At 32.4% G+C, this 25,449-nt stretch overlaps 1 protein-coding gene across 13 annotated transcripts in view; it reads right to left on the minus strand.

Annotated features, from left to right (window-relative positions):
• The window catches only part of LOC114344023 (large proline-rich protein BAG6), a 116,384-nt gene that overhangs the window by 71,001 nt on the left and 19,934 nt on the right, over nucleotides 1-25,449 (minus strand). For all 13 annotated transcript variants that reach the window (XM_050655292.1, XM_050655288.1, XM_050655281.1 and 10 more), the window contains 5 exons: nucleotides 13,685-13,931; nucleotides 9,977-10,198; nucleotides 8,608-8,754; nucleotides 7,596-7,722; nucleotides 3,593-3,796 (listed from right to left, as the gene is read on the minus strand). In XM_050655292.1, the coding sequence (XP_050511249.1) occupies nucleotides 3,593-3,796; nucleotides 7,596-7,722; nucleotides 8,608-8,754; nucleotides 9,977-10,198; nucleotides 13,685-13,931 (947 nt within the window). The remainder of the gene's footprint in view (nucleotides 1-3,592; nucleotides 3,797-7,595; nucleotides 7,723-8,607; nucleotides 8,755-9,976; nucleotides 10,199-13,684; nucleotides 13,932-25,449) is intronic.

Raw genomic sequence — 25,449 nt, forward strand, 5'->3', positions numbered from 1 at the left:
ATCCTGCGTCAGATTTCTATTCTGTTATCTGCATATGGATTACGAACACTCGATACGAATTGCATCCGCCATGTTTTACCGTAGCGCAGTAGAGTGTTCGTAATCCCTATGCAGATAACAGAACAGAAATCTGCGCAGGTTTGTCAAAATGACAGTGACACTTTCTCTATGTTGACTAATCAGTTATTTAGTTATATGTTCGATTTCTTGTTAGAGATAAAAAATTTTACTAGGTCCAATATGACACAAAATCTAGGCATGGGATAAAAAAGTTTATCTGAAGAAAGTTTATTTTTTTGTTCTTCTTAATGGCGGTACAGGCTCCTTTTTGGAATATTTTATTTAGTTACAGAGTAATTTCCATATACTAACATATTTCTCAAATTGGGCTCTGTGCCGGCATTCTTTATTATATTACGAATATGTGTGCCAAATAGCTCGACAAAATATTCAAAATTACAGCCGCAATCTTGGACCGCGTTTGTTGCTACCTGTTGATGGCTACTGTTGCCTCTTAAATGAAAATACTACTGGAACGTGATTTCACTACCGGTGATTCAGTCAACGTGATTTATAAATCTCTGATAACTACCGTTCCTGGCTAACTTCGATAACCGTGACCGTGAGCAGTGACCAGATGATATCAATTTCACGGTCACCGTCTCACAAAACGTGTTTATTTAATAAATATTATATTCTTAGTGAACACGATCTGTGGAACAGCGACTAAGTAGGTAATGCTTTGATTTACATAATTTGATTACCAACAAAAATTTTTTCAATCTTCATCTAATACATTGTTTTCTTACTCTGTTTTGTTGTATTTTAATTCCACAAAATTCAAACTAATTTGACTAAATTCAGAACTGTCAAACAGTAAAACGTTCAGTTGGCCTATCTTCCCACATGACGGATTTGTGTAAGTGGGTAAATGAGTAGAGGCTTCGATTACAAATCTAAGCACCCCAACATGCGCGGGTTCGATCCCCAATGCAAGTTTTTATTTTTTTATTTTTTGTATACATTTTATGATTGTAAGTATATTTGTTATATAATTTTTTTTTTTCAGAAAATGCGTATTTAGTTAAAATTTTTGCCAACAATTATTGTTTAGAAATCATATCTTTGTGGCATTTTTCAATATGTTTGTGTGTTTTATTCTTTTATTTTTTTAATTTTTGGTATTGTTTTAATAAATTTTTTTGGAAAGTAGTAAGTATTAAAATTAGTTTAATATTTAAATAAAATATAAATAAACTGTTTAAAGTACATATATCAATTTCGTTGAAATCACATAATAGAAGTATAACTTCTTATGTTCGTAGAAAGTACACACACATCTTTTTATTTCTTTCATAAAAAATTGGTAACATAAAATTATAAAAAAATTGACTTGAAATTCTATTTTTAGATTGATTTAAAGAGGAAGCGTTGTCCAGAATGTTTTATAGAGTTTTAAAATGGATTATTTTATTGTTAGTATTGTAACTAAATTTATATTACAAGTCAAATCATCTAGTTGCGTTAGTTAAATATATTAAATATCAGCCATATTTTTTTATAGTACGACCTAATATACAGGGTGATTGATTAGTAGAGTAAAGCTCAATAGCTCCGCTATAGTAATAGATAGTAATAAAAGTTAATAACAAAAATTTTAGCCACCTTTGAGCTTCACATTACAAAATTAGTTAGAATGTTACCGGGTGTTCGATAACACAGTGGCAGACCTAACTTGTTTTTTTAAATGGAACACCCTATATTTTATTTTATATTCGAAATCTTGTTAACTTCTCCATCACAAAAATATAAAGGTTTGTAATGTTATACAGGGTATATAACCAATTTTGTATGAAAATCGTAACAAGTTCAACTCCCTGTATAAATAAAAATAAGCACAACAGCAATGGTTTATTAATGCCATATTTTTTTATTTATTGTCAAAATTTTTAAGAATTATTGATATTGCTAATTTTCTTTATATCAAATACAGGGTGAGTCAAAACGCAAGTACATTATTTTCTCAGTAATGTTAAATGGAACACCCTGTATTTTATATCATTGAAAAATAACATTAACGTACTTTAATTTTTATATAACATTGCCTATGCCCAAATTTTTTAGTTTTCGAGATATTTTCATTTTTCAGAGCAAATTATTTTAGGTGTTTAAATTTATCTAAATTTTAAGTAAGCTATGACTGAATTGACAATTGAAGATTATCGATTATCAATCCGGTAATCAATGTAACACTGTAGCAAATAAAGAAATAAAAATAATTTATTAGTAATACATTTTACAAACAAAAACACAACCACTACATGCAACATTTTTGAAACAATTAAAAACTATCTCTTTATGTAAATGGAACAAATAAACAAAGAAAATTAGTAATAAATTTTACAAAAAAAAACACACAAACACAAAATACAATATATTGTGAAGACAATTAAACACTACTTTTGTATGTAAATGTAACAAATAACGAAACATAATTTATCAGTAATACATTTTGCAAAAAACATGTTTGAAAAAATTAGAAGCTACTTTTAATAAAATATTTTTAATATTTAATTACATAAGGTGTTCAAAATTATCTCCTAACACATTTATGTACGCCTAAAAACGATCATTGAATGAGCTACTTACTCTACGGAGCATTTGTAAATTAACACATCGAAATGTACTTTGTAATCTATTTTTCATCTCATCCCTTGTTGTTGGAGGTATTTTATAAACTTCATTATTAACGTAACCCCAAAAAAATCAGTCCAGTTTATTAAATTCTGGTGATTTGGGTGGCCACGCTACTGGTCCATTGAAAAATGAAAATATCTCGAAAACTAATAAATTTAGACATAGGGAATGTTATCTAAAAATTAAAGTACGGTAATGGTTCTTTTCAATAGTGATATAAAATACAGGGTGTTCCATTTAAAATTACTGAGAAAATAATGTACTTGCGTCTTGACTCACCCTATATTCGACATAAAGAAAATTAGCAATATCGACCATTCTTGAAAATTTGACAATACGTTAAAAAATATGGCATTAATAAACCATTGTTGTTTTGTTTATTTTTATTTATACAGGGAGTTGAACTTGTTACGATTTTCATATAAAATTGGTTATAACTTTGTAAATACCCTGTATAACATTACAAATTACATTTTTGTGATGGAGAAGTTAACAGGATTTCGAATATAAAATAAAATACAGGGTGTTCCATTTAAAAAAACATAAGTTAGGTCTGCCACTGTGTTATCGAACACCCTGTAACATTCTAACTAATTTTGTAATGTGAAGCTCAAAGGTGGCTAAAATTTTTGTTATTAACTTTTATTGCTATCTATTACTATAGCGGAGCTATTGAGCTTTATCCTACTAATCAATCACCCTGTATAGTAATCGCGTTCGTGTTGTTTAGTTTAGAATTACTGCGACTACCTGTTACTGTAGATACAAAAAACGGCGATCACGGTCGCCGTTTAAAATCACCGTTATTCCAAAATCACGGTCACTGATCACGGAGTGATTTAAGTGATTACAACATTCACCATCACTAAATCAAAACGTTACTTTTTACACTTACCTCAACTTGTATAGGAATACCAGTTTGTAGTACGGCCGAATGTTGTATGAGGATGGGACGACACAATAAAGGCCTTGGACGCGAAGGAAGTCCAGGAGGAGTCCTTACTCTTATAATTAGATCACTGAGTGAATGATAGGCGTGGCCTAGTAAATGCATCACTTCTGAAACCCTATTCAGCATGTTCTGAGTTGTTCTTACGTCCTAAAATTAAAATTATTTTTAATTTATTAGAGCCTTTTTAATACTTATTTTTATTTATTTGTACTTATTTACAATAAAACATAATTTATATAATACATGTATTACAATTTATCGATGGCTTAGTGTGAAAACCTCATATCTCATTTTTTTTTGAAAATTACATTTTGGTGGTTTAGTTTGAAAACTTTGTATCTCACGATTTACAACTGTTAGAAAAAATCCAAATACACTAGACTATTTTCTACAGCCGAAAAAAGAAACCACGTATATCAATTGCTCTCTTGATTTAGTGTGAATACCACGTATATTTAATACCCAAGAATTTGGTACTTAATTTGGAGTGTTTGTTTGAGAGATTCGACTTGCAGAAATGTTTTTTGTGAACATCAAAAGGTAGTCCGGCATATAGAAACATTTTATGAACCTTAAATCAAAAGATTTATATTGTATCGACCTAGTATTTGGAGGTGTGCAATTTTATGAACCTTAAATCAAAAGATTTATATTGTATCGACCTAGTATTTGGAGGTGTGCAATAAGCTATGAAAAATGAAAACCTCGTAAATAATAATAAACACAACCTCATTTGAGATAAAAACACGTATATCAAGATATACGAGGTTATCTTAGTTACTTGGGCAAAGGCTCTATATACTGCAAGGATATTTGCGTGTTTTTCATAGTTAATATTTGTATTTCCAATTTAATAGCAACATTTAACACTTTTAGCTCTGGGCCAATATCAAATATTTGTCTCAATGTGCTCGAATTAAAAATACGTAACGTAATTTTTTTTAGGTTATATTATGCAAAAAATCAGTTTCTTGGCTCTCCTGTAAAATTGTAATTTAATGAGATACGAGGTTTCCACACTAAGCCATCGTTATATTATACACCGGAATGGGACGTTTCATCGCCGCCGTTTCGATGCCGCCGGTTCATCGCCAGTCCATTTCATCGCCGGCTGTTTCATCGCCAGTTAGTCAGTTGATCTTGTATTATGGGAGATGACACGACACGACGTTAAATTCAGTTCAAAACTTATGACAAATAAATAGATAAAAAATATCATTATATTAATTTACTGTTCTATTTCTATTTTCCCTAAATTTGATACTAAACAGTATTAAATTTGTAGTGTTAAATTATATTTTATATTGTAAAAGTTTAAAAGTCTATTAAAAGATTAAGTATGGCAACGGGAATGGTCATATCTCGCATTTCCTAGAATTCCTAATTAATACAAAAATAAATAATAAATGTAACTGTCGAAAATTGGTCGAAAATTCGGAAATATATCAGTTAAGTCTGTTTTAGACTATAACATAAAATGATATAAGAAAATGGTATACTAAGTTTTGTCACAATGTAAAACAGGAAACAAAATCTGTTAACAGAAAATGTTATACAAATTAGAACATGTCCTATTTGATAACAATTTTTAGTACACAGGCATGCGCAGTTAGGTTATTTTCGTTATACTGTCACATTGGTTCTTTTTTCTTTTAAGGTTAACTTTTCTTTTAAGAAATGTTGCAATGGAAGCAGCTGATAATAATAGAGTTTTCTTATCCATCATATAAAATATATCTTATTGTAATATAAAATATCAAAGATAAAACTAACTAGTTCAATGTTGAGAAAAATGAGGTTAAAATATTCTTAAAAGAAAATAAGAAGAAGAAAATTGAGGTTACCGTACCATCACAAAAATATAAAAACCTACTTTTTAGGATGTAATGCGCAGAATCACATAACATATTTTGATACCAAAATGTGACAATGTAATACACAAAACTTCTTGTATTAATATTGTACACAATCATTTCATGTAAGTTTTTGTTATACCATTTTCTTATATCATTTTATGTTATAGTCTAAAACAGACTTCAGCGATTAACTGACTGGCGATGAACCGGCGGCATCGAAACGGCCGGCGATGAACCGGCGGCATAGAAACGGCCGGCGATGAATCGGCCGGCGCCGGCGATGAACTGGCGGCGATGAAACGTCCTAGACCCATTATACACTAAGCATCAAAATTAACGCACCACCTTAAAAATGGGACATTTTTTATGTCTTGTATTTCCTAAAATTGTTGTCCGATCTGAGTGATTTTTTTAGTATATTATAGCTTTATTCTTCAAGAATATCGATGTAATAATATTATTGCTAAACAGGTAAGTGTCATTGTATACCGGGTGTAACAATGATAGTGTGTTTTTTCCTCAAAGTATGGAACACCCTGTGGTATATTCTAGCGTATATAAAATATTGAAATTAAAACTCAACTGTAGCCTTCGGCATTTTTAACATTGTGCTTTTCGATTCATTCGCTTATGTGGGATAATAAAAAAGTTAGGTACTTTAACAACTAGCCATGTTATTCATCAATACAGGGTGTTACAATAAGTGCGACAAACTTTAAGGGGTAATTCTGCATGAAAAAATAATGACCATTTGCTTTATAAACATATGTCCGCAAATGCTTCGTTTCCGAGATACCGGATGTTGAATTTTTTCTTACAAACTGACGATTTAGTTATTGCTTTAAAACCGGTTGAGATATGCAAATAAAATTTAGTAGGTTTTAAGAGGTAGTTATTGCTCATTTTTTGGCATACAATTAAAAATTTTATATTCACCATTGGCGTGCATACGGGTAATATGACCGGATAATATGACCCGTATGCACGCCAATGGTGAATATAAAATTCTTAATTGTAAGTCAAAAAATGCGCAATAACTACCTCTTAAAATCTACTAAATTTTATTTGCATATCTCAACCGGTTTTAAAGCAATAACTAAATCGTCAGTTTGTAAGAAAAAATTCAACATCCCGTATCTCGGAAACGAAGCATTTGCGGACATATGTTTATAAAACAAATGGTCATTATTTTTTTAATGCAGAATACCCCTTAAAGTTTGTCGCACTTATTTAGAAACACCCTGTATTGATGAATAACTGGCTAGTTGTTAAAGTACCTAACTTTTTTATTATCCCACATAAGCGAATGAATCGAAAAGCACAATGTTAAAAATGCCTAAGGCTACAGTTGAGTTTTAATTTCAATATTTTATATACGCTAGAATATTCCACAGGGCGTTCCAAACTTTATGGAAAAACACACTATCATTGTTACACCCGGTATACAATGACACTTACCTGTTTAGCAATAATATTATTACATCGATATTCTTGAAGAATAAAGCTATAATATACTTAAAAAATCACTCAAATCCGACAACAATTTTAGGAAATACTAGACATCAAAAATGTTCCATTTTTAAGGTGGTGCGTTAATTTTGATGCTTAGTGTATATATATTGTCGGTTTATAACGTCCTGCGATGTTGTTCTATCCCTAAGCACCAGTTTCCTAGGTTGTTCCAGCCCTCATCAGATAATCCTCTTTCGCTCATAGACCTCTGTGTACCACCAATCCAAGATTTTTTCGGTCTTCCTCTTTTTCTCTTTTCTTTTAGTATGCATCTCATTGCCCTTTTAGGGAGTCTTTCCTCACTCATCTTTTGAGCCCGTATCAGATTAATTGTTTCTCCTCTATGTAGTCTCAGTAATTGTTTTTGTTACACCCATGCTCTCTCTTCATATTTCTCTTTTCTATTTCAAGGAGAAAGGCATCTCCTGGAAAATAAAGCTGTCCAGATAATAACTTTAGTTGGAGAGGATCTATGTAAGTTACCGTTACATGGGTTACATCAGCAGAGCATTACGTCTTTGGGAGTTTACAGTTAAAAGATAAACCAAAAAGGGATAAACATAAATAAAATAACTTACATCTCCTGTAACATCTGGGTCATCCCTAGTGAACTGCTGATATCTTTCCAAAAAGGGAGCAAATCTAATTTGTATCTGTGTCAACATAGTCAGAAGTTCGCTGAGATCTCCAATTCTGGAGGCGTTTCTATAAAAGTATAAACAAAATAATTACTTTTCTAAAATAAGAAAATCTACGGTTTCGTTTTGATTTAAATCTGTCTCCCTCCATCCTCCGATAGTACTATTTCTAGGTCTACCTGTTGTCAACGAGGCTCTGAGGAAGACAAATTTACACCAACACGACCGTAGGTTCTCGATATAAATTAAAACAATTTATATCGCAGTATGGTTACAACGCCCTCTAACGGGGAATAAGTGAAATGAATTTCAACTCGATTTAAGTTCTCTGTTTAACCCAGGTATGACATACCTAGGGTTGTCTTTATTTTTATATAATTAAATGTACGATTGAATTACGTAGTACTTGAGATAGGTCGGGGATAACCCATTGCCCCGGTAACTAGGTCCCCTGACTACGCGCGTGAGAGTGTAACAACAACAACGTCGTCTCAGGTACACGACTTTCCTATTTATATCTGTTATAGTTAAAAACAGTGCCAATATGTATGACCATATATGGTGAGGTACTATAAGTGTATTATACGTATTATAATGACGTGTGCTTTCTTTGCAGTCTTTCAAATGAGTTCAATACTTTCAACTTTGCTACTGTAGTAATAAATTATACAAATTACAATTATAATATTATGACCTTATTTTTATAACAAAGGAATTAGGAAAATTCCGTGAGGGTTGTCGTGTACCATCACAGTTTAACTGGTTGTGGTTTCTATGAATAAGCGGTTTAATTTTGCGATACTAGTTTCTGTAAGTAAAAAAGATACAAAGTAGAAAAATTTGAGAATAATTTTATGCATGGGAAAAAATATAATGGAAGAACTATATAAATACAAACCAACATGATATTCGTATTGGTATTTAAACAAAATTGATAAATACTAGAACTTACTCTGGTAATCGGCTGCTAGGCGCGGGTCTGGAATCAGAAGCCAAATTCTCAGTTGAAGATCTTGGGGAAGTACCTGTTGCTGATGCTTCTGAGGTACTAGGTGTTGCTGCAGCGTCGTCAGCAATTTGTTCAAAGGGAGCAGTATTTCTACAACAAAAATAGGTAAATATAATTGAACATGCACGACATGTACTAATGAACCACGAAGGTTTTGTGAGCCACTAAAATATCCGCGACAGCGGCAACATGCCCAAGAGCATACAATTACTCATATACAGTAACTGCCAGATTAGTATACATACGGTAACATTGAGCTAATACAGTCCTGGACCCTTCACTCGTTGCACTGTATACTTTTGTGCCGAGAAGTAAACAGATTGATCCTACATAGAAAAGTCCCTTGACGTAAAAGAAAAGTCTGCCGTTGAGTAACCTAGAAATGTCTAGTGACGTCTAGAACATCAGAAAATGTATATAATAAACACAGAGAATGCCTGTATAAGAATGCCATATTCGGATTCGGCATAATCAAAAACAAAATAGAAACATATTTGATCAAAGTAAAATGACGAATTTAACGATATTTTTAAAATTATTTAAACAAAACAATTGTTACTGTTTAAACAATTAATAAACAATTAGCGGCCAAATCTGCGAGTAGAACTTTTTACTTTAACATGTATATAAACTAACAAAAAAAAGTTTTAGAAAAATATAAGCTTGTTTGAATTTTTCCGAAACAATGCATGTTTTCGATCTAATTGCACTCCCCTATATTGCAAAAACAGCTATGAATATGATGAAATCGGTATATAACAATTTAGAAAAATTTAACCATAACAATGCAAACAAAGTTAAAGCGAGCTCTAATTTTTCCATAGCCACATATGCATGGAAAACATGGATATTGAAGAAAGCAGATAGAAATAAAATAGACGGTTTTGAGACCTCTCCGCTTTTTTAGGGTTATGTATTGTTATTTTCACTTCCATTTTCAATTTATCTTACATACTATCAATAGAAGATGTTACTCCCTTGGAGAGTGATATTTCTCTCAAAAATTAACAGAATGTGTTTCAAGAACACAGCATTTTCGGTTTTAGTTAGCCACGCCTACTTTTACGTCATTTCTAGTCCCCGAAATTCAAGAATAAGGGCCCTGAATGCGACAATTATTATTGTTATGTGTTAAAGTTGTAAAAGTTATAAAATACATGATATGACGGTCACTTGACGTAACAAACATAAAAGTCACATGTGAGAACGGGTCGGATTAGCCCATAAGCCAGCAATTACACAATTACTCGTGTGTCTACTAGCGTGACGCTTACTGTATAATGTTCTTAGGCATACTAGCTCAGTTACTTACCCTCCATTGTTTGCAGCATTCAATAAAGTGTCCTGAACTGCGCTTAATACGTCCTCGATAGGTTCGACACCACTGTTTGGGTTTGGAACAATAACTCTTGCTTCTATAACCGGAGTAACTTCTTCCTCCTCTTCTGGATTTTCTTCTGCAGCTTGTTCTTGTGACCTGCCAGATGGATTTTGTTCTAACACCCGTATGAGATTTTCTGCTCGCCTCAGCATTCTAAAACACGTTTAAATTGGATTTAAGAATTATACAGGGTGAGACAGATAAACGGACTATTAGAAATATCTCGAGAACTAAAGGCAACAGAATCATGAAAATTGGAATAAAGGGGTTTTGAGCAGTGATCTATTTAATGAAAATATTTTCATCTATTTGCTACTTCAGGTTATACCGGTAGTTGCTTATAACTTCGTTTGTTTAAATGGGACACCCTGTATATTTTTACATTTTTTAATTCTCCTCGATGTCTTCTTTCTTAAAATATGAGTTTTGTAATGATATACAGGTTAGTGTAACCCAGAAGCAGTCGCGCCGTTAGAAAAAATCTAACATTTTATCCTTTTCCGTGACAATACAAAATTTTGCAACATAACTTTCCACTCGTAAGTGTCTCGAGGAAGATTGTAGTAATGCGTGGGAATTTTTTTAATTCTTTTTCTATTTATTATTTTTTTTTATTTTTTTTGTGGAATTTATGGCTTTGGTGGGAACCAATTAGCTTTAAAATTGTTAGAAATTGATATTTTCAACAGAACAAGTAAATAAAAATATTATAAAACAGAAATTTGTTTTAATTCGTATTTAAATTCGTATTATGAGATTTTTTCTCTACGCGCGACTGTTTACCTGACAGAAGTGAGCACGACTGCTCCCGGGTTAAAGATAATTTCGTTTTTTTTTTAATTATTTCGTAGCAACATCCACAACCTGTAGAATTGTAATAGTTTGACATCAAAAACTCTACTTACGTTCAAATTATTTTTAATATAGTCTACTATTGTTAAGAATTATTGGTACATATTATAGCTAAATTTTTAATTTCAGTATACAGGCTTGGTCGAAACTCGGAATGAGTATTTTCGAGTTTTCTTAAATGGAACACCCTGTATTTTAGTATGGTAATGAAATGATATTTTATGGTACTTTGGTATTATGGTACTTTTATGGTACTAATTTCTAAACCATTCCCTATACCTAACTGCCTTAATTTGTGAGTTATTGGCGATTCAAGCCAAACATTAATTGCAACAAAAAATACTTGAAATTTTATTAGGTTGGCCGTGAAAATATTCAATCACAAATAATTTTTCGGAAATAAATATACCTCGTCCAATTTACTTACCGTTGCACGTCATCCGCGCCATAGCCTGTGACACGATACCAACACGAAATATCTAGGCGGTAGGTGTGTTCCCCTTTAGAATCATTTTGATTCTAAAAAAGAACACACTCACCGCCTAAATATTTCGTGTTGGTATCGTGTCACAGGCTATGGCGCGGATGACGTGCAACGGTAAGTAAATTGGACGAGGTATACACGTTAATCTAGACTGATCCTTAAAATTACCAATAATGGTTGAGTTATCAAATACCTACGTAGTTACGATTGTTGGTGCGATTAACAATTAAGCACAAATTAAAGCAGTTAGGTATAGAGTATATGGAATGCTTAAGAAATAAAAAAAGTACCATAAAATATCATTTCATTACAATACTAAAATACAGGGTGTTCCATTTAAGAAAACTCAGAAAATACTCTTTCCGAGTTTCGACCAACCCTGTATACCTACTATTCCGCTGGTGGTTAAGGGGATGGGTACGTATTTTCGGCTGCAATGCTATTCAAACGGGGATTCATTTTTTTCGAATCCTGAGAAAACTAATAAGTATTTTTGAAAAATTTAAACGCAGAGTGAAAGATTACGTTCTTACCGAGCGCGAGGGCCGAAAGTCCCTGAAAACTTCTATAATGTTTATTTTAATAAGTTACAGGGGTGAAAAACTAAAAGAAAATGTAGTGTGATTTTTAATTTCAAATGTCATTCAAAGGAAACTTTTTATTTATTCTAAGGGACTTTCGGCCCTCGATAATAATTTAGTCTTTCATTCTGCGTTTAATTTTTTTTAAAATATTTATTAGTTTTTTCAGGATTCGAAAAAAATGTCCGTGGTGATATTTTCCAAATCGAACATTCGCTATCTTTGTCATACAACGCACTGAGTCGAATAGAATATGATGACAAGACAGTGACAGTTTTAAATATTTGACATGGCATCGGAAATATTTTGAGTTGTTGATTAAATAATATTAACAGTGTATTTGATAAATAATTGATTTAAGACGTGAACTTAATAAAAAGTTATTTATTGTTTATTATTTATGGAAGATCCAAGCAGAGAATACAGCAGGATATATTCTGTGATTTAAGTATTTTGTTGTTAAAGATATAAACAATATATTATTAAAAAATCACTTTAACACTTTTTCTCTTTTCTCGATTGTGTATTCGTTTTTTTTTGTACATATAAATTATTACAATCACTGAATACACAGTTAGTGAAAAAATTATCACATTTATTAATGAATTAATAATTTGCAATTATGTATATACAAATAACAGTTATCCAAAAACATTCAAAAGCCATCTCTTTAAAATTATACCAGTTTAGCCATATTCATACCAGTTTACATATTCATACCAGTGTGAATTTTACTAAACGTAATTTGCCGTGTAAAGACAGAAAAAGTAGGGATAGCCGTAAAATATTTGCGAATTATGTACCGATGGCCTTAACGGAATCAATTAACTTCAATTAAAATAAGTGTAAAAACAATTAACAGTAATATTTATTTATTTTTGGTTAAAAAAGGCGTGCTTATATCTCCTAAGAGGGTTGTTATTATTTGGCCCAGCGAGGGTTGTGTATCGACTCGTTGTTGTGGATCGACTGACTGAAAACACATGTCTGTGTTTTTAAGTTAAAGACTAATTTATTGACATAAAGAGGCTGGCCCTTAGAAGCGTCTTCGAATGCATTTCAAAAGTGATTTATTAAGGTCTGATAACATAACTATTTAATGGGGAATTTGTTTCCCAGAAAAAAACATTAATTTTATAAAATCTGGTTTTGTATTTTAGGAGCGAAACCATAAGCGAAACAATGAATTTTAAATGACCCATATTATTTTCGTTTAGAAAAGAAAGTTAATATTTAAAATTAGCAAGTAAAAAAATAATAAATGAAGCGTGTCGCTATACCTACTAAAAATAAACATTTAGCTATACTAATAATTTTTAACGATAGTAGACTATATTAGAAATCATTTGAACATAAATAGAGTTTTAGATGTCAAACTACTACAATTCTACAGGGTGTGAAAATTGCTACAAAATTAATAAAAAAACGTAATTATCTTTTAAACTACCATGTATAATATTACAAAACCTCATATTTTAAGAAAGAAGAGATCGAGGAGAATCCAAAAATGTACAAATATACAGGGTATCCCATTGAAAAAAACGAAGATGTAAAGGGTTACAGGGTAACCGGAAGATGAAAATATTTTCATTAAATAGATCACTCTTCAAAACCGCTTCATTCCAATTTTCAGAATTCAGTTGTCTTTGGTTCTCGAGATATTTCTAATAGGCCGTTTATCTGCCTCACCATATGTACATGAATAAAATGTTATTAAATTACCTTCTTGCAACATTTAAACGACTACGAGATAAACTGGATGTTGGAGGAGGTGGTTCTATTCCTTGGGATTCCATAAAGGATCCTGGAAAAGCAACTGAACCTAGGTACATTGCATTTCCTTGCTCCAAATTTCTGAATCCTCTGAAACCTCTCCTTTGCGGTTGTGGAGAAGTCGAGCGACTGTTTGATCTTGGAGTAGTTCCAGGTGGAGGTCTTTGAACCAAATGCACAACTTTGCCGTTGACATCTACCAGTGCAAAACAATTTTAAGTTATTATGACGACAGTTCCTAACATAAATAAAGAGTAAAACTTATTATAATCGATATACCTAGCTGGGGAATATTTCGACAGAATGACTGTGGAAAAATACAACATAAAAATTCATCAATATTAATAGCTGAAATAAACAAAGAACCCGGCGCTTTTCTTATGTAAAAGTGGTTTCAGTTAAATAATAAAAGTCTTCAAAGTACTATTGGGACCGTGCAAGTTCGGAAAAGCGACACCTGGTTTCTACGCTCTGCACTTTTATTCGCACTTTTAATTATATTGGCCAATCATATGGTCCTGGTTACTGGATAATTGTCAAGGTCATAGTCCAAAAAAAATAAGAAGAAAAAATAAGATTTAGGTTATGTTATTAAAACATAAACAATTGTATTAGACCGGGCAGTATCGTCGCCCCCGCTAGCGAAATTATTCCGATTCGATTTTTTTGCACAAACTTACTCAAAAAGAGGTCCTTATAACATATCCACAGGGTGCCGGGCGGTGCCGTGGTCGAAAAATTGTTTAAACAATTTTTTTTCTAAAATTGATTGGTGTCGAGTTATATGCCATTAAAAATTTGAAAAATGCGAAAATGGCCATTTTCAAGGCTTAATAACTCAATTAAACATTATTATTATGACATTCAAAAAGTCACCAAATCAAGGTTCAAATCCCTTGTTCAAGGTCCTGAAGAGATTTTTGTCATTATTTTATTAGAAAGCTGTTATTTTTAATTATTAACAATTAGCGCTATAGTCCAGGATTATCCAGCCCCCGTTAGTGAAATTATTCCGATTCCATTTTTTTGCAGAAACTTACTCAAAACGAGGTCCTTATAACATATCCACAGGGTGCCGGGCGGTGACGTTGTCGAAAAATTGTTTAAAGAATTTTTTTTAAACAAATTCACAAAAATAATTTTTTCACTTCGAACAAATTGTTTTTAGATAATTTGGGACATTCTGAGCAAAAAATGTCTCTTGTGATTTTTTTCTAAAATTGATTGTTGTCGAATTATACGCGATTTATAATTTGAAAAATGCGAAAATGGCCATATAACTCGACAACAATCAATTTTAGAGAAAAATCACAAGAGACCTTTTTTGCTCAGAATAACCCAAATTATCTAACAAAAAATCGTTCGCAATAAAAAAAAATATTTTTGGGAATTTGTTTTAAAAAAATTGTTTAAACAATTTTGCGACCACGGCACCGCCCGGCACCCTGTGGATATGTTATAAGGACCTTGTTTTGAGTAAGTTTCTGCAAAAAAATGGAATCGGAATAATTTCACTAACGGGGCCGACGGATACATCCTGGACTATAGCGCTAATTGTTAATAATTAAAAATAACAGCTTTGTAATAAAATAATCACAAAGATCTCTTCAAGACCTTGAAGAAGGGATTTGAAACTTGATTTGGTCACTTTTTGAATTTCATAATAATAACGTTTACTCGAGTTATTAAGCCTTGAAAATGGCCATTTTCACATTTTTCAAATTTTTAATCGCATATAACTCGACAACAATCAATTAAAAAAAATGAGAAAAGACCTTTTTTGCTCAGAATAAGCCAATTTATCTAAAAAAAAAATGTTCGAAATGAAAAAATTATTTTTGTGAATTTGTTTAAAAAAAAATTGTTTAAAAAATTTTTCGACCACGGCACCGGCCGGCACCCTGTGGATATGTTATAAGGACCTCTTTTTGAGTAAGTTTGTGCAAAAAAATCAAATCGGAATAATTTCGCTAGCGGGGGCGACGATACTGTCCGGTCTATATGTAGTAAATAAAATTAGCTATTAAAATGCAGTACTGCAAGCAAAATACAATTAATTAAATTTACCTTTATATAATAATTGCATATCATATCAATATTGTGGAGCAATATATAATTTTTCTTCTTAAATGACAATAGGTATGAAATGTACGTCAATCTGACAATTTCAATTGACAATATGAATTATTTAAGAAAGTTGCAATATTTCTCCGCTATTCACGCACGATCGTTTCGCGTATCCCTTCCGAGTACTTGCACACCGCGAATACAAACAACCCATAACAAAAGTAAAAATAGGGACACAAATAACAACAGGATTTGTAACGTCCCCCACTTTATTTAAAATGTATCTCGAAAGTGCTTTAATAAGATGGAAACAAAAATGTAGAACAATGGGGATACCACTCACCAACACTATGGTACATACGCTTAACTTTGCAGACGAGTAATAATGGGTCAAGATTATGATGATTTGAACTAAATGGCCCGAAAATTAATTAAAGAGTATGATATAGGGGGGCAGAACTCAATAAAAAGAAAACCGAATACTCGTTCATTAGAGGACAACAAAAAAACCTCATATCGATGCCTCAGAAGCCAATCGGTGTAAGTCAATAAGTAGACCAGTAAGGATCTGTTTTTAGGTGGATGTGAGAGGTGGCATTCAGATTTTTGTGGATAAAGTTAGGTGATAACTTCGTTAATAATAATTGATTTATGCTCCTTCTCAAATATGCCCGGAACATTAATAAAAAAATAAAATATTTAAAAATTTCAAAAAATTTCGTTTTTTTTTCTACTTTTTTTGCTTATAACTTAAAAACTATTCATTTTAGAACAAAGTAGCAATCTGATTCTCGAAGCGTGAACATGTACCGTCATTAAAAGCGCTAGAGAACTTCCTTATCGTAAAACTACCTAATTAACTAGTAATTATCTTATCAGCATCAAAAAATTGTTAAACTGAAAAGTAACAAAAACCAAGTGATTAGTGAAACAAACAAAAGAAATATGTTCCCTTCGGGGAACTTATTAGGATTTGATAATAATGGCCAACCAATTTATCAACAAATAAATACTATACAGGATGTCCCAACAATAAATAACCAGAACCAGTCAAACCAAACAGCAGTAAAACCGCAAGTACCATTTTTGTATTTTAATCAAACACCATCTAACCAGATAACAAATCAAATGTCATGCTCAAACCAAATACCTATTCCAACCCAAATAGCTATACCAAACCAAGTACAATTTCCTAGTCAATCAACTGCACAAAATATTCAAAACACTCAAAACCCTATTCAGTCACAATACACAACATTATCCACAAACCCTCAATGCTCACTCTCATCAACACAAAACACCAATAACTACACAGATAGCGATAGCGACATAGAACTTAACGAAACAGAAAACCAAAATAAACATCCTTGGCAAGAAGTTGCCAATAAGAGAAAAAGGATGAAAAGACAAACAACTTCAGAAAAGTCCAACCAAATCCAAACACAAAACAGATTTGATTCCCTCTCAAAAGAAAATCTAGATGAACAAACAGACAATTTATCAAATACACAAAACACAAATATCACCAAAAAAGATCCCTCACCGCCACCAATCTATATTTATGGAGTTACTGACTATAGTGCTATGATAGCAAACCTTTCAACTGCAACTGCGGCAGAAACCTATTACACCAAAACCATTTCAAATAATACAGTAAAAATTAACCCTACAAACTCAGACACCTACAGGACACTCATACAGCATCTTAGAAAAGAAAACATTGTACATCACACTTACCAACCGAAACAAGAGAGGGCCTATAGAGTTGTCATAAGAGGATTACACCATTCAATACCCACAGCAGATATCTCGCATGAATTAAATAATAAGGGTTTTAAAGTTCGCAACATAATTAATGTTAGACATAGAGTTACCAAAGAACCATTGCCCTTATTCTTTGTCGATATAGAGCCAAACGAAAACAACAAAAACATATTTAACCTACAAGTCCTACGAAACTGCATAATAACAGTAGAACCACCTAGAATAAAAAATACAATAGTTCAATGCACAAGGTGTCAAAAATACGGGCATTCAAAAAGTTACTGCCTAAGGCCATTCGCCTGTGTTAAATGCGGAGGATCACATGACACAAAAACCTGCAAAAAAGCACGCGACACACCAGCAACATGTGCCTTATGTAATGGCAATCATCCAGCAAACTATAAAGGATGTGCTATATATAAAGACCTAGTCAATTCGAAAAACAAAAATATAACAAGCAGCATTCCTATACCTAGAGTTGCAAGCCTAAATAATAATAACACTAATGCTCACCACATACACCAATCACATGTAACATATGCTCAAGTTGCAGCAACTAATACTTCTTCACAAGACAACAACAATAATTCAGACCTTTCAAATAAACTTACAGAGTTCCTCAACGAATTTAAAAATATGTTTGCACAATTGATAAACCAAAACAGCATGATACTAAGCATGCTTACAACAGTGATAAATAGAACGTCGTAATGGCTAACTCACTTAGAATAGCAGAGTGGAACGCAAATGGTCTAACAAACCATGTGCAAGAAATTATACTATTTCTAAAATTAAACAAAATAGACATCCTACTTATATCCGAGAGTCACACAACTGAGAGGTCTTTTATAAAAATTCCACACTACTCTGTCTATTACGCAAATCATCCAGATGGAACAGCCCATGCTGGTTCAGTTGTAATAATTCGTACAGCTATAAAACACTACGAACTTGCTCCATATATCACCAACAAAATTCAGAGTACTATCATAAAAGTACATGCGCTCACCTTTCCACTAACAATAGCTTCTATCTACAGCCCACCACGCCACACCATCAATCTGGAGGAATACAGAGAGTTTTTTGAACAACTTGGCTCACATTTCCTAGTGGCAGGGGACTGGAATGCAAAACATACAACCTGGGGAGCAAGACTGATATCTCCAAAAGGCAGAAATCTATTAAAGATCATACAAGATAATAACCTGAAATACCTAACAACTGGTACCCCCACATACTGGCCCACTGATAACAACAAAATTCCTGATCTGTTAGACTTTGCTATAACTAAGGGAATACCTGAAATACACAGCGACATCACCCCCAGTTTTGATCTCCATTCGGACCACAGTCCCATCTTGATTACCTTAAGTACCAATATAATTTGGAAAACTCCTGCACCAAGGCTATGTTCCAGTAACACGAATTGGGTTCAATTCAAAGAAGAAATAAATGATAAAATATCTCTTGACATTCGACTCAAGCACAAAAACGATATTGAAGAAGCTGTAAAATATTTAACGGAACAAATACAACAGGCCGCTTGGAAAGCTACTCCTGTAAAGGAAAAAACCATCGATGAAAGGTATAGTATACCCCTCCATATTAGAACACTAGTAGAAGAGAGAAGAAGAGCCCGTCACAAATGGCAAAGAAGAAGAAACGCGATAGATAAAACAAATCTTAACAGACTCACACACAGACTTCATTCCGCTATCCAAACAGCCAAAAACGAATCCTTTGAAAGATATGTCACAAACCTTTCTCTTGACGACAACTCTCTTTGGAAAGCCACAAAGAAATTCAAAAAGCCGGTAGTAATGAAATCACCAATTAGAAAAAATGATGGAGCCTGGGCTCGATCAGATATAGAAAAATCCAACAGATTTGCAGAACATCTATCAACCGTCTTCTCCACCCCAGAGGCCAACGATATTAACGACGAGAAAATTAGAGACTTCCTCAATGCACCCTGTCAGCTATCATTACCACTAAAATACTTCTCACCAAATGAAGTCCGTAACGAAATCAACCTGCTTAACCCTCATAAAGCTCCAGGATTTGACCTCATAACTGGCGAAATCTTAAAAAAACTCCCAAGAAAAGGTGTCGTCTTAATAACCATTATTTTTAATAGCCTCCTGAGACTATGTTATTTTCCAGTGCAATGGAAGTATGCACAAATTATAATGATACCTAAACCTGGTAAACCTCTAACTGAAGCCAGTTCGTACAGACCAATAAGTCTCCTTCCGACTTTATCAAAAGTATTCGAAAGGTTAATCCTTAACAGAATAGAAACAATAATACCTATAGAAAACCTTATCCCAGATCATCAGTTTGGTTTTCGCTCAAATCACTCAACCATACAACAGTGCCATAGATTAGTCAACAAAATAAAAGAGAGCCTAGAAGGGAAACAAATATGTCTATCAGCATTTCTCGATATACGGCAAGCATTTGATAGAGTGTGGCACGAGGGTCTTCTCTTTAAAATAAAAACTCAGCTAACTGACCAAATCTACCTCCTCCTTAAATCATACTTGTCCGACAGATACTTCCAAGTTAAATACGAAGGTACTCTATCCAACTACCACCAAATAAAATCCGGAGTACCTCAAGGCAGTGTACTTGGCCCATTCCTTTACCAAATCTTCACTGCTGATATTCCTATTAGCGAAAATACACTAATGGCAACATTTGCGGATGACACTGGTATACTAGCATCAGACATCAACGAAATGTTAGCATTTAACAAATTGCAAAATCATCTCAATGAACTAGAAGACTGGCTTAAATGCTGGAAAATAAACGTCAACACAAACAAGTCTTGTCAAGTAAATTTCACAAATCGAAGAATTAGATGTCCACAACTACACCTAAATAATTCACCTATACCAATAAAAACAGAAGTAAAGTACCTGGGCCTTCATCTAGACGAAAAACTTACTTGGAAATCACATATTGCAGCCAAACGACGACACCTCGACCTAAAAGTTAAAAATATGAGCTGGCTAATCAACAGAAGATCGCAACTTTCATTAGAAAACAAACTGACCATCTATAAAACAATACTCAAACCAGTGTGGACATACGGAATCGAGCTGTGGGGCTGTAGCAAACCATCCAACACCAAAATACTACAGACATTCCAGTCAAAAACTATTCGTATGTTAGCTAAAGCCCCATGGTATGTGTCAAACCAAACCCTTCATGCAGACCTCAACATCCCCTTCATCAATGATGTGATTGCTGACCACTCCAGAAGGTACATGAATCGCAGCGCAGACCATCCAAACCATCTCATAGATGAATTATTCAACCCCCCACTGGTTGACAGACGTCTGAAAAGACTTTGGCCAGAAGACCTAGCTGCTAGGTAAATTCCAGAGAGTCGTCAATGGACGACACCTGCCACAAGCCAACAACATACATTATATTTACTTATTACTGTATTGAAGTAGATTGTAAATAAGCAATAAATAAATAAATAAAAAAAAAAAAAAAAATTTAGAACAAAGTCCTACAGGAATAAAACAAAGATAATTAAATTTTCTATCAGATGCGATTGGTTAAAAATGTCTTAATTTATCACCCTTGCTTCAAAATAGCAGTAAATATAAAATAAGGGGGCAAAACAAGCCTGTCCTTATTCAATGATTTTCCATCACTTAGGTTACACTTGGAACCTTCCTAATTCGCTTAGAAAATTTTTGTGAGCTAAAACCGTACAACAAATTTCATTAAAATTGACTTACTAGATTTTGCATATTAATTTTGCAATCTAAACTTTTTTTAAAAAATTAAATTTTTTTAAAATCTTGCACAACAAAAACTAGAACATACAAAGATTTGTCAATTTTTTTACATATAAAGAAGTACTCCACCTATCTAATGCACTTTACAGAATTGAAATCGGATTATTTAAGCAGCCTCAGCAATGTTCTAAATTTATAAACAATTTTTTGGCTTATAAACAAATTGCTGTGGGCAGGAGGGGGTGCTACGGGCTCCTTTATTTAGATGGACTTACCCAAGTTTTTTTATGTATTTTGACTCGTAGAACACGAATTTTTTGGGTAACAGTTGATCCGGATGTCGATAAGATTGTTATAAACAAAGAACTTGAGGAATTACATAAAATCGATTTTTCGCAAAATAAAACATTTTTTTGTATTTCTTGGGTAATTCTAAACAAAACATGTTCTTACAAGTTTTTTCGTAGGATGCATAGTTTTCGAGATAAACGCGGTGGAACTTTCAAAAAATCGAGAAATTGCAATTTTTGAACGCGAATAACGTTTGATTAAAAAATAAAATAGCAATTCTGCTGACAGCATTTGAAACTTAAGTCAAATGATACCGGTTTAATTATTTGCATTGCTAAAAATTAATTTTTTTTATTATTAAACAAAGCTATTTATTTATAAGCCAAAAAAATTGTTTATACATTTAAAACATTGCTGGGGCCCCTTAAATAATCCGATTTTAATTATGTAAAGTGTATTAGATAAGTAGAGCACCTCTTTATATGTAAAAAAATTAGCCAACTTCTAAATGGTCTACTTTTTGTTCAGAAAGATTTTAAAAAATTTGAACTTTTTTAAAAACATTTAGATTGCAAATTTATTGTGCAAAATTTATTAGGTCGATTTTAATGAAATTTGGTACACGATTTAAGTATGTTACAAAGAATTTCCTAAGCGAATTACTAAGGTTCTAAGTGCCACCAAAGTGGTTAAAAAATATTGAATAACAACAGACTTATTTTGCCCCCTTATTTTGTATTTATTGCCATATTGCAGAAAAGGTAATACCTTAAGACATTTTTTACCAGTCGTATATCATACAAAATTCAATTATCTTTATTTTATTTCTGTACGACTTTGTTCCAAAACGAATCGTTTTAAAGTTATAAGCAAGGAAAGCAGAAAAAAATCGATGTTTTTCGAAATTTTTAAATATTTTAATTTTTTTATTAATGTTTCGGGCATATTTGAGAAGGAGCATAAGTCAATTATTGTTACTGAAGGTGTTACCTAACTTTATCTGCAAAAATCCGAATGCCACCTCTCACATCCAAAAATAGACGTTTTTTCGCAGATCCTTACTGGTCTAAAGTGTTTAAAATGAGATACTAAGATGTTTCTGAAAGTAGTTGCAGAAATATAAGTAGTTATTAAAAACAAATAAACCGTCTTTATTTATCATAATATGGGTAACATATTCATAAATACAAACAAGGAAATAATAATATTATTATACAGGGTGGTTCATCTTATTCGCCTCGGTCTCTGTACGGAAAACCACTTGATATTTTAAAAAAATTTCTTCACAGAAATATACAGGGCCTTTAATACTACAATCTACAAATAATTTGAATTATACAGGGTGCTCCAAAAAAGAGTGGTATATCAAAGTTATATTTTTTCTTATGGAATGCCCTATATCTTATGACATTACTAAATTGACCTTAAAAAATAAGCTATACTTTCATAAGGGTATACCTAAATACAGGGTGTTTTGATTTATTTCGATTTTTATGAAAATGTAAGGTTTTAGAAAAAAATAAATATCTACGAATCTAAGAATCAGTAACAAATTCTTTCTTGGATCTTAATAACAGACTATTTAGCATACTTAAACAGATGCTTACTGCAACAGAATTTCTTACAGATGAGATTGTTCTATTAACAAATTCAAGCTGTAATAACTTACTTATTTTAAATGTCTATCGCGTAGAAAATTTATTTAGCTTTCAATCCTTATTAGGGTTTCATATACCTATCTCCCTTCATTTTTTAAATATTTTAAGATTTCCTAATTTGTAAGCTTTACAAATTAGAATTAAGTACCTATGTCGTTGTTATGTACAATACATCACCAACACCGGCAATATACTTAAATATCTTAGTCAAGATACTTTCGTTAATAAAATTCACATTGTTATCATTTAATCACACAGAGTGTTCTTATTTTAAATGACATACTCGATATTCTATTCTTTATAATGGAAGATATGTATTTAAAATCTCTTCAATTCCATGTAAATGTAAACATTCTCAATACACATGTTATTCTGTAAATATAAATTCCCATGTTATTCTGTAAATATAAATTCCCATGTTATTCTGTAAATACCGATTTTTACATATTTTTGTACAATAGGCTCGTTTTCGTCATAGTAGCCATTGCATTTAATTGCTTGTAATTGCGATTCAAAGATTCAAACAAAAAGTGGTGTTCTTAAATTTACTTAATAACCGTTGGTTTAAGATATGGAAAATACTTATACGGAATGAAATATAATTTAATTATCTTCCAGAATACGGCATCTAATATAAGGTATGCAGTTTAATATAAACATATAATTCAATGTCACATGTAGGCCAAAAATCAACTAAAATAATACAACACTCTGTGTGATTACATGATAACAATGAAAATGTTATTAATGACAGTATCTTGTCTAAGTATATTGCCGGTGTTGGTGATGTGTTGTACATAACCACGACATAGGTACTTAATTCCAATTTGTCACCATCATCATCAGTGGTGTTACAGCTCTTTATGAGCCAAAGCCTTCTTCAGAACAATCCTCCATTCGCCCCTGTCTCTGGCAACTCTTCTCCATGCTCTAATTCCAATAGATTTTAAATCAGTTTCAAAGTTGTCTTGGTACCTAAGTCTCGGTCTTCCTCTTGTTCGTTGTCCTATCGGCCCTCTTCGGTCAAAAACTTTTCTGACTATGGCATCTTCCTCTCGCCTGATTACATGACCTATCCATCTAAGGCGTGCTACCTTAATAAATTGTACAACGTCAGGTTCTCCAAAATTTCTATACAACTGAAAGTTGTAACGCCTGCGCCACAAACCTTGTTCTTTTATGCCACCATATATTCGTCTTAAAATTTTTCGCTCAAAACGTTTGAGCAGTTCTTGGTCATTCTGAGTAAGTGACCAAGTTTCTGAACCATATGTTAGCACTTGTATTATTAGTGTTTTGTTGACAGTCAATTTAATTTTTCTAGGCATTTTTGAGGCCATCTGTCTTCTTAAGCCATAGTAACACTTATTGGCGAGCACTATTCTTCTTTTAATTTCTTCACAGACATTGTTATCTTTAGTTAGCAGCGAGCCTAAGTATATGAAGGTGTCGACACCTTCCAGTTCTAGGTCATCAATGATTATTCTTGTAGGTGTCGGGTTGCTTGACCTAGTGCTACACATATATTTGGTCTTTTGAACATTTATATTTAGTCCCATTCTCTCTGCAGATTCCAATTTGTAAAGCTTACAAATCAGGAAATATTTAAAAATGAAGGGAGATATGTATAGGAAACCCTAATAAGAATTGAAAGCTAAATAAATTTTCTATGCGATAGACTAGTAAGATACAGGGTGTTCTATTTAAAATAAGTAAGTTATTACAGCTTGAATTTGTTAACAGAACAATCTAATATTTTTACCACCCTGTAAGAAACTTGGTTGCAATAAGCATCTGTTTAAGTATGCTATATAGTATATTATTAAGATCCAAGAAAGAATTTGTTACTGATTCTTAAATTCGTAGATATTTATTTTTTTCTAAAACCTTACATTTTTATAAAAATCGAAATAAATCAAAACACCATGTATTTAGATATAGGGAACCCTTATGAAAGTATAGCTTATTTTTTAAGGTCAATTCAATAATGTCATCAGATATAGGGAATTCCATAAGAAAAAATATAACTTTGATATTTTTTGGGAGCACCCTGTATAATTCACATTATTTTTAGATTGTAGTATTAATGGCCCTGTATATTTCTGTCAAGAAATTTTTTTAAAATATCAAGTGCTTTTCCCTACAGACACCGAGACGAATAAGATGAATCACCCTG

The sequence above is a fragment of the Diabrotica virgifera genome, chromosome 7 (genome assembly GCF_917563875.1).
Source record: "Diabrotica virgifera virgifera chromosome 7, PGI_DIABVI_V3a".
Classification (NCBI taxonomy): domain Eukaryota; kingdom Metazoa; phylum Arthropoda; class Insecta; order Coleoptera; family Chrysomelidae; genus Diabrotica; species Diabrotica virgifera.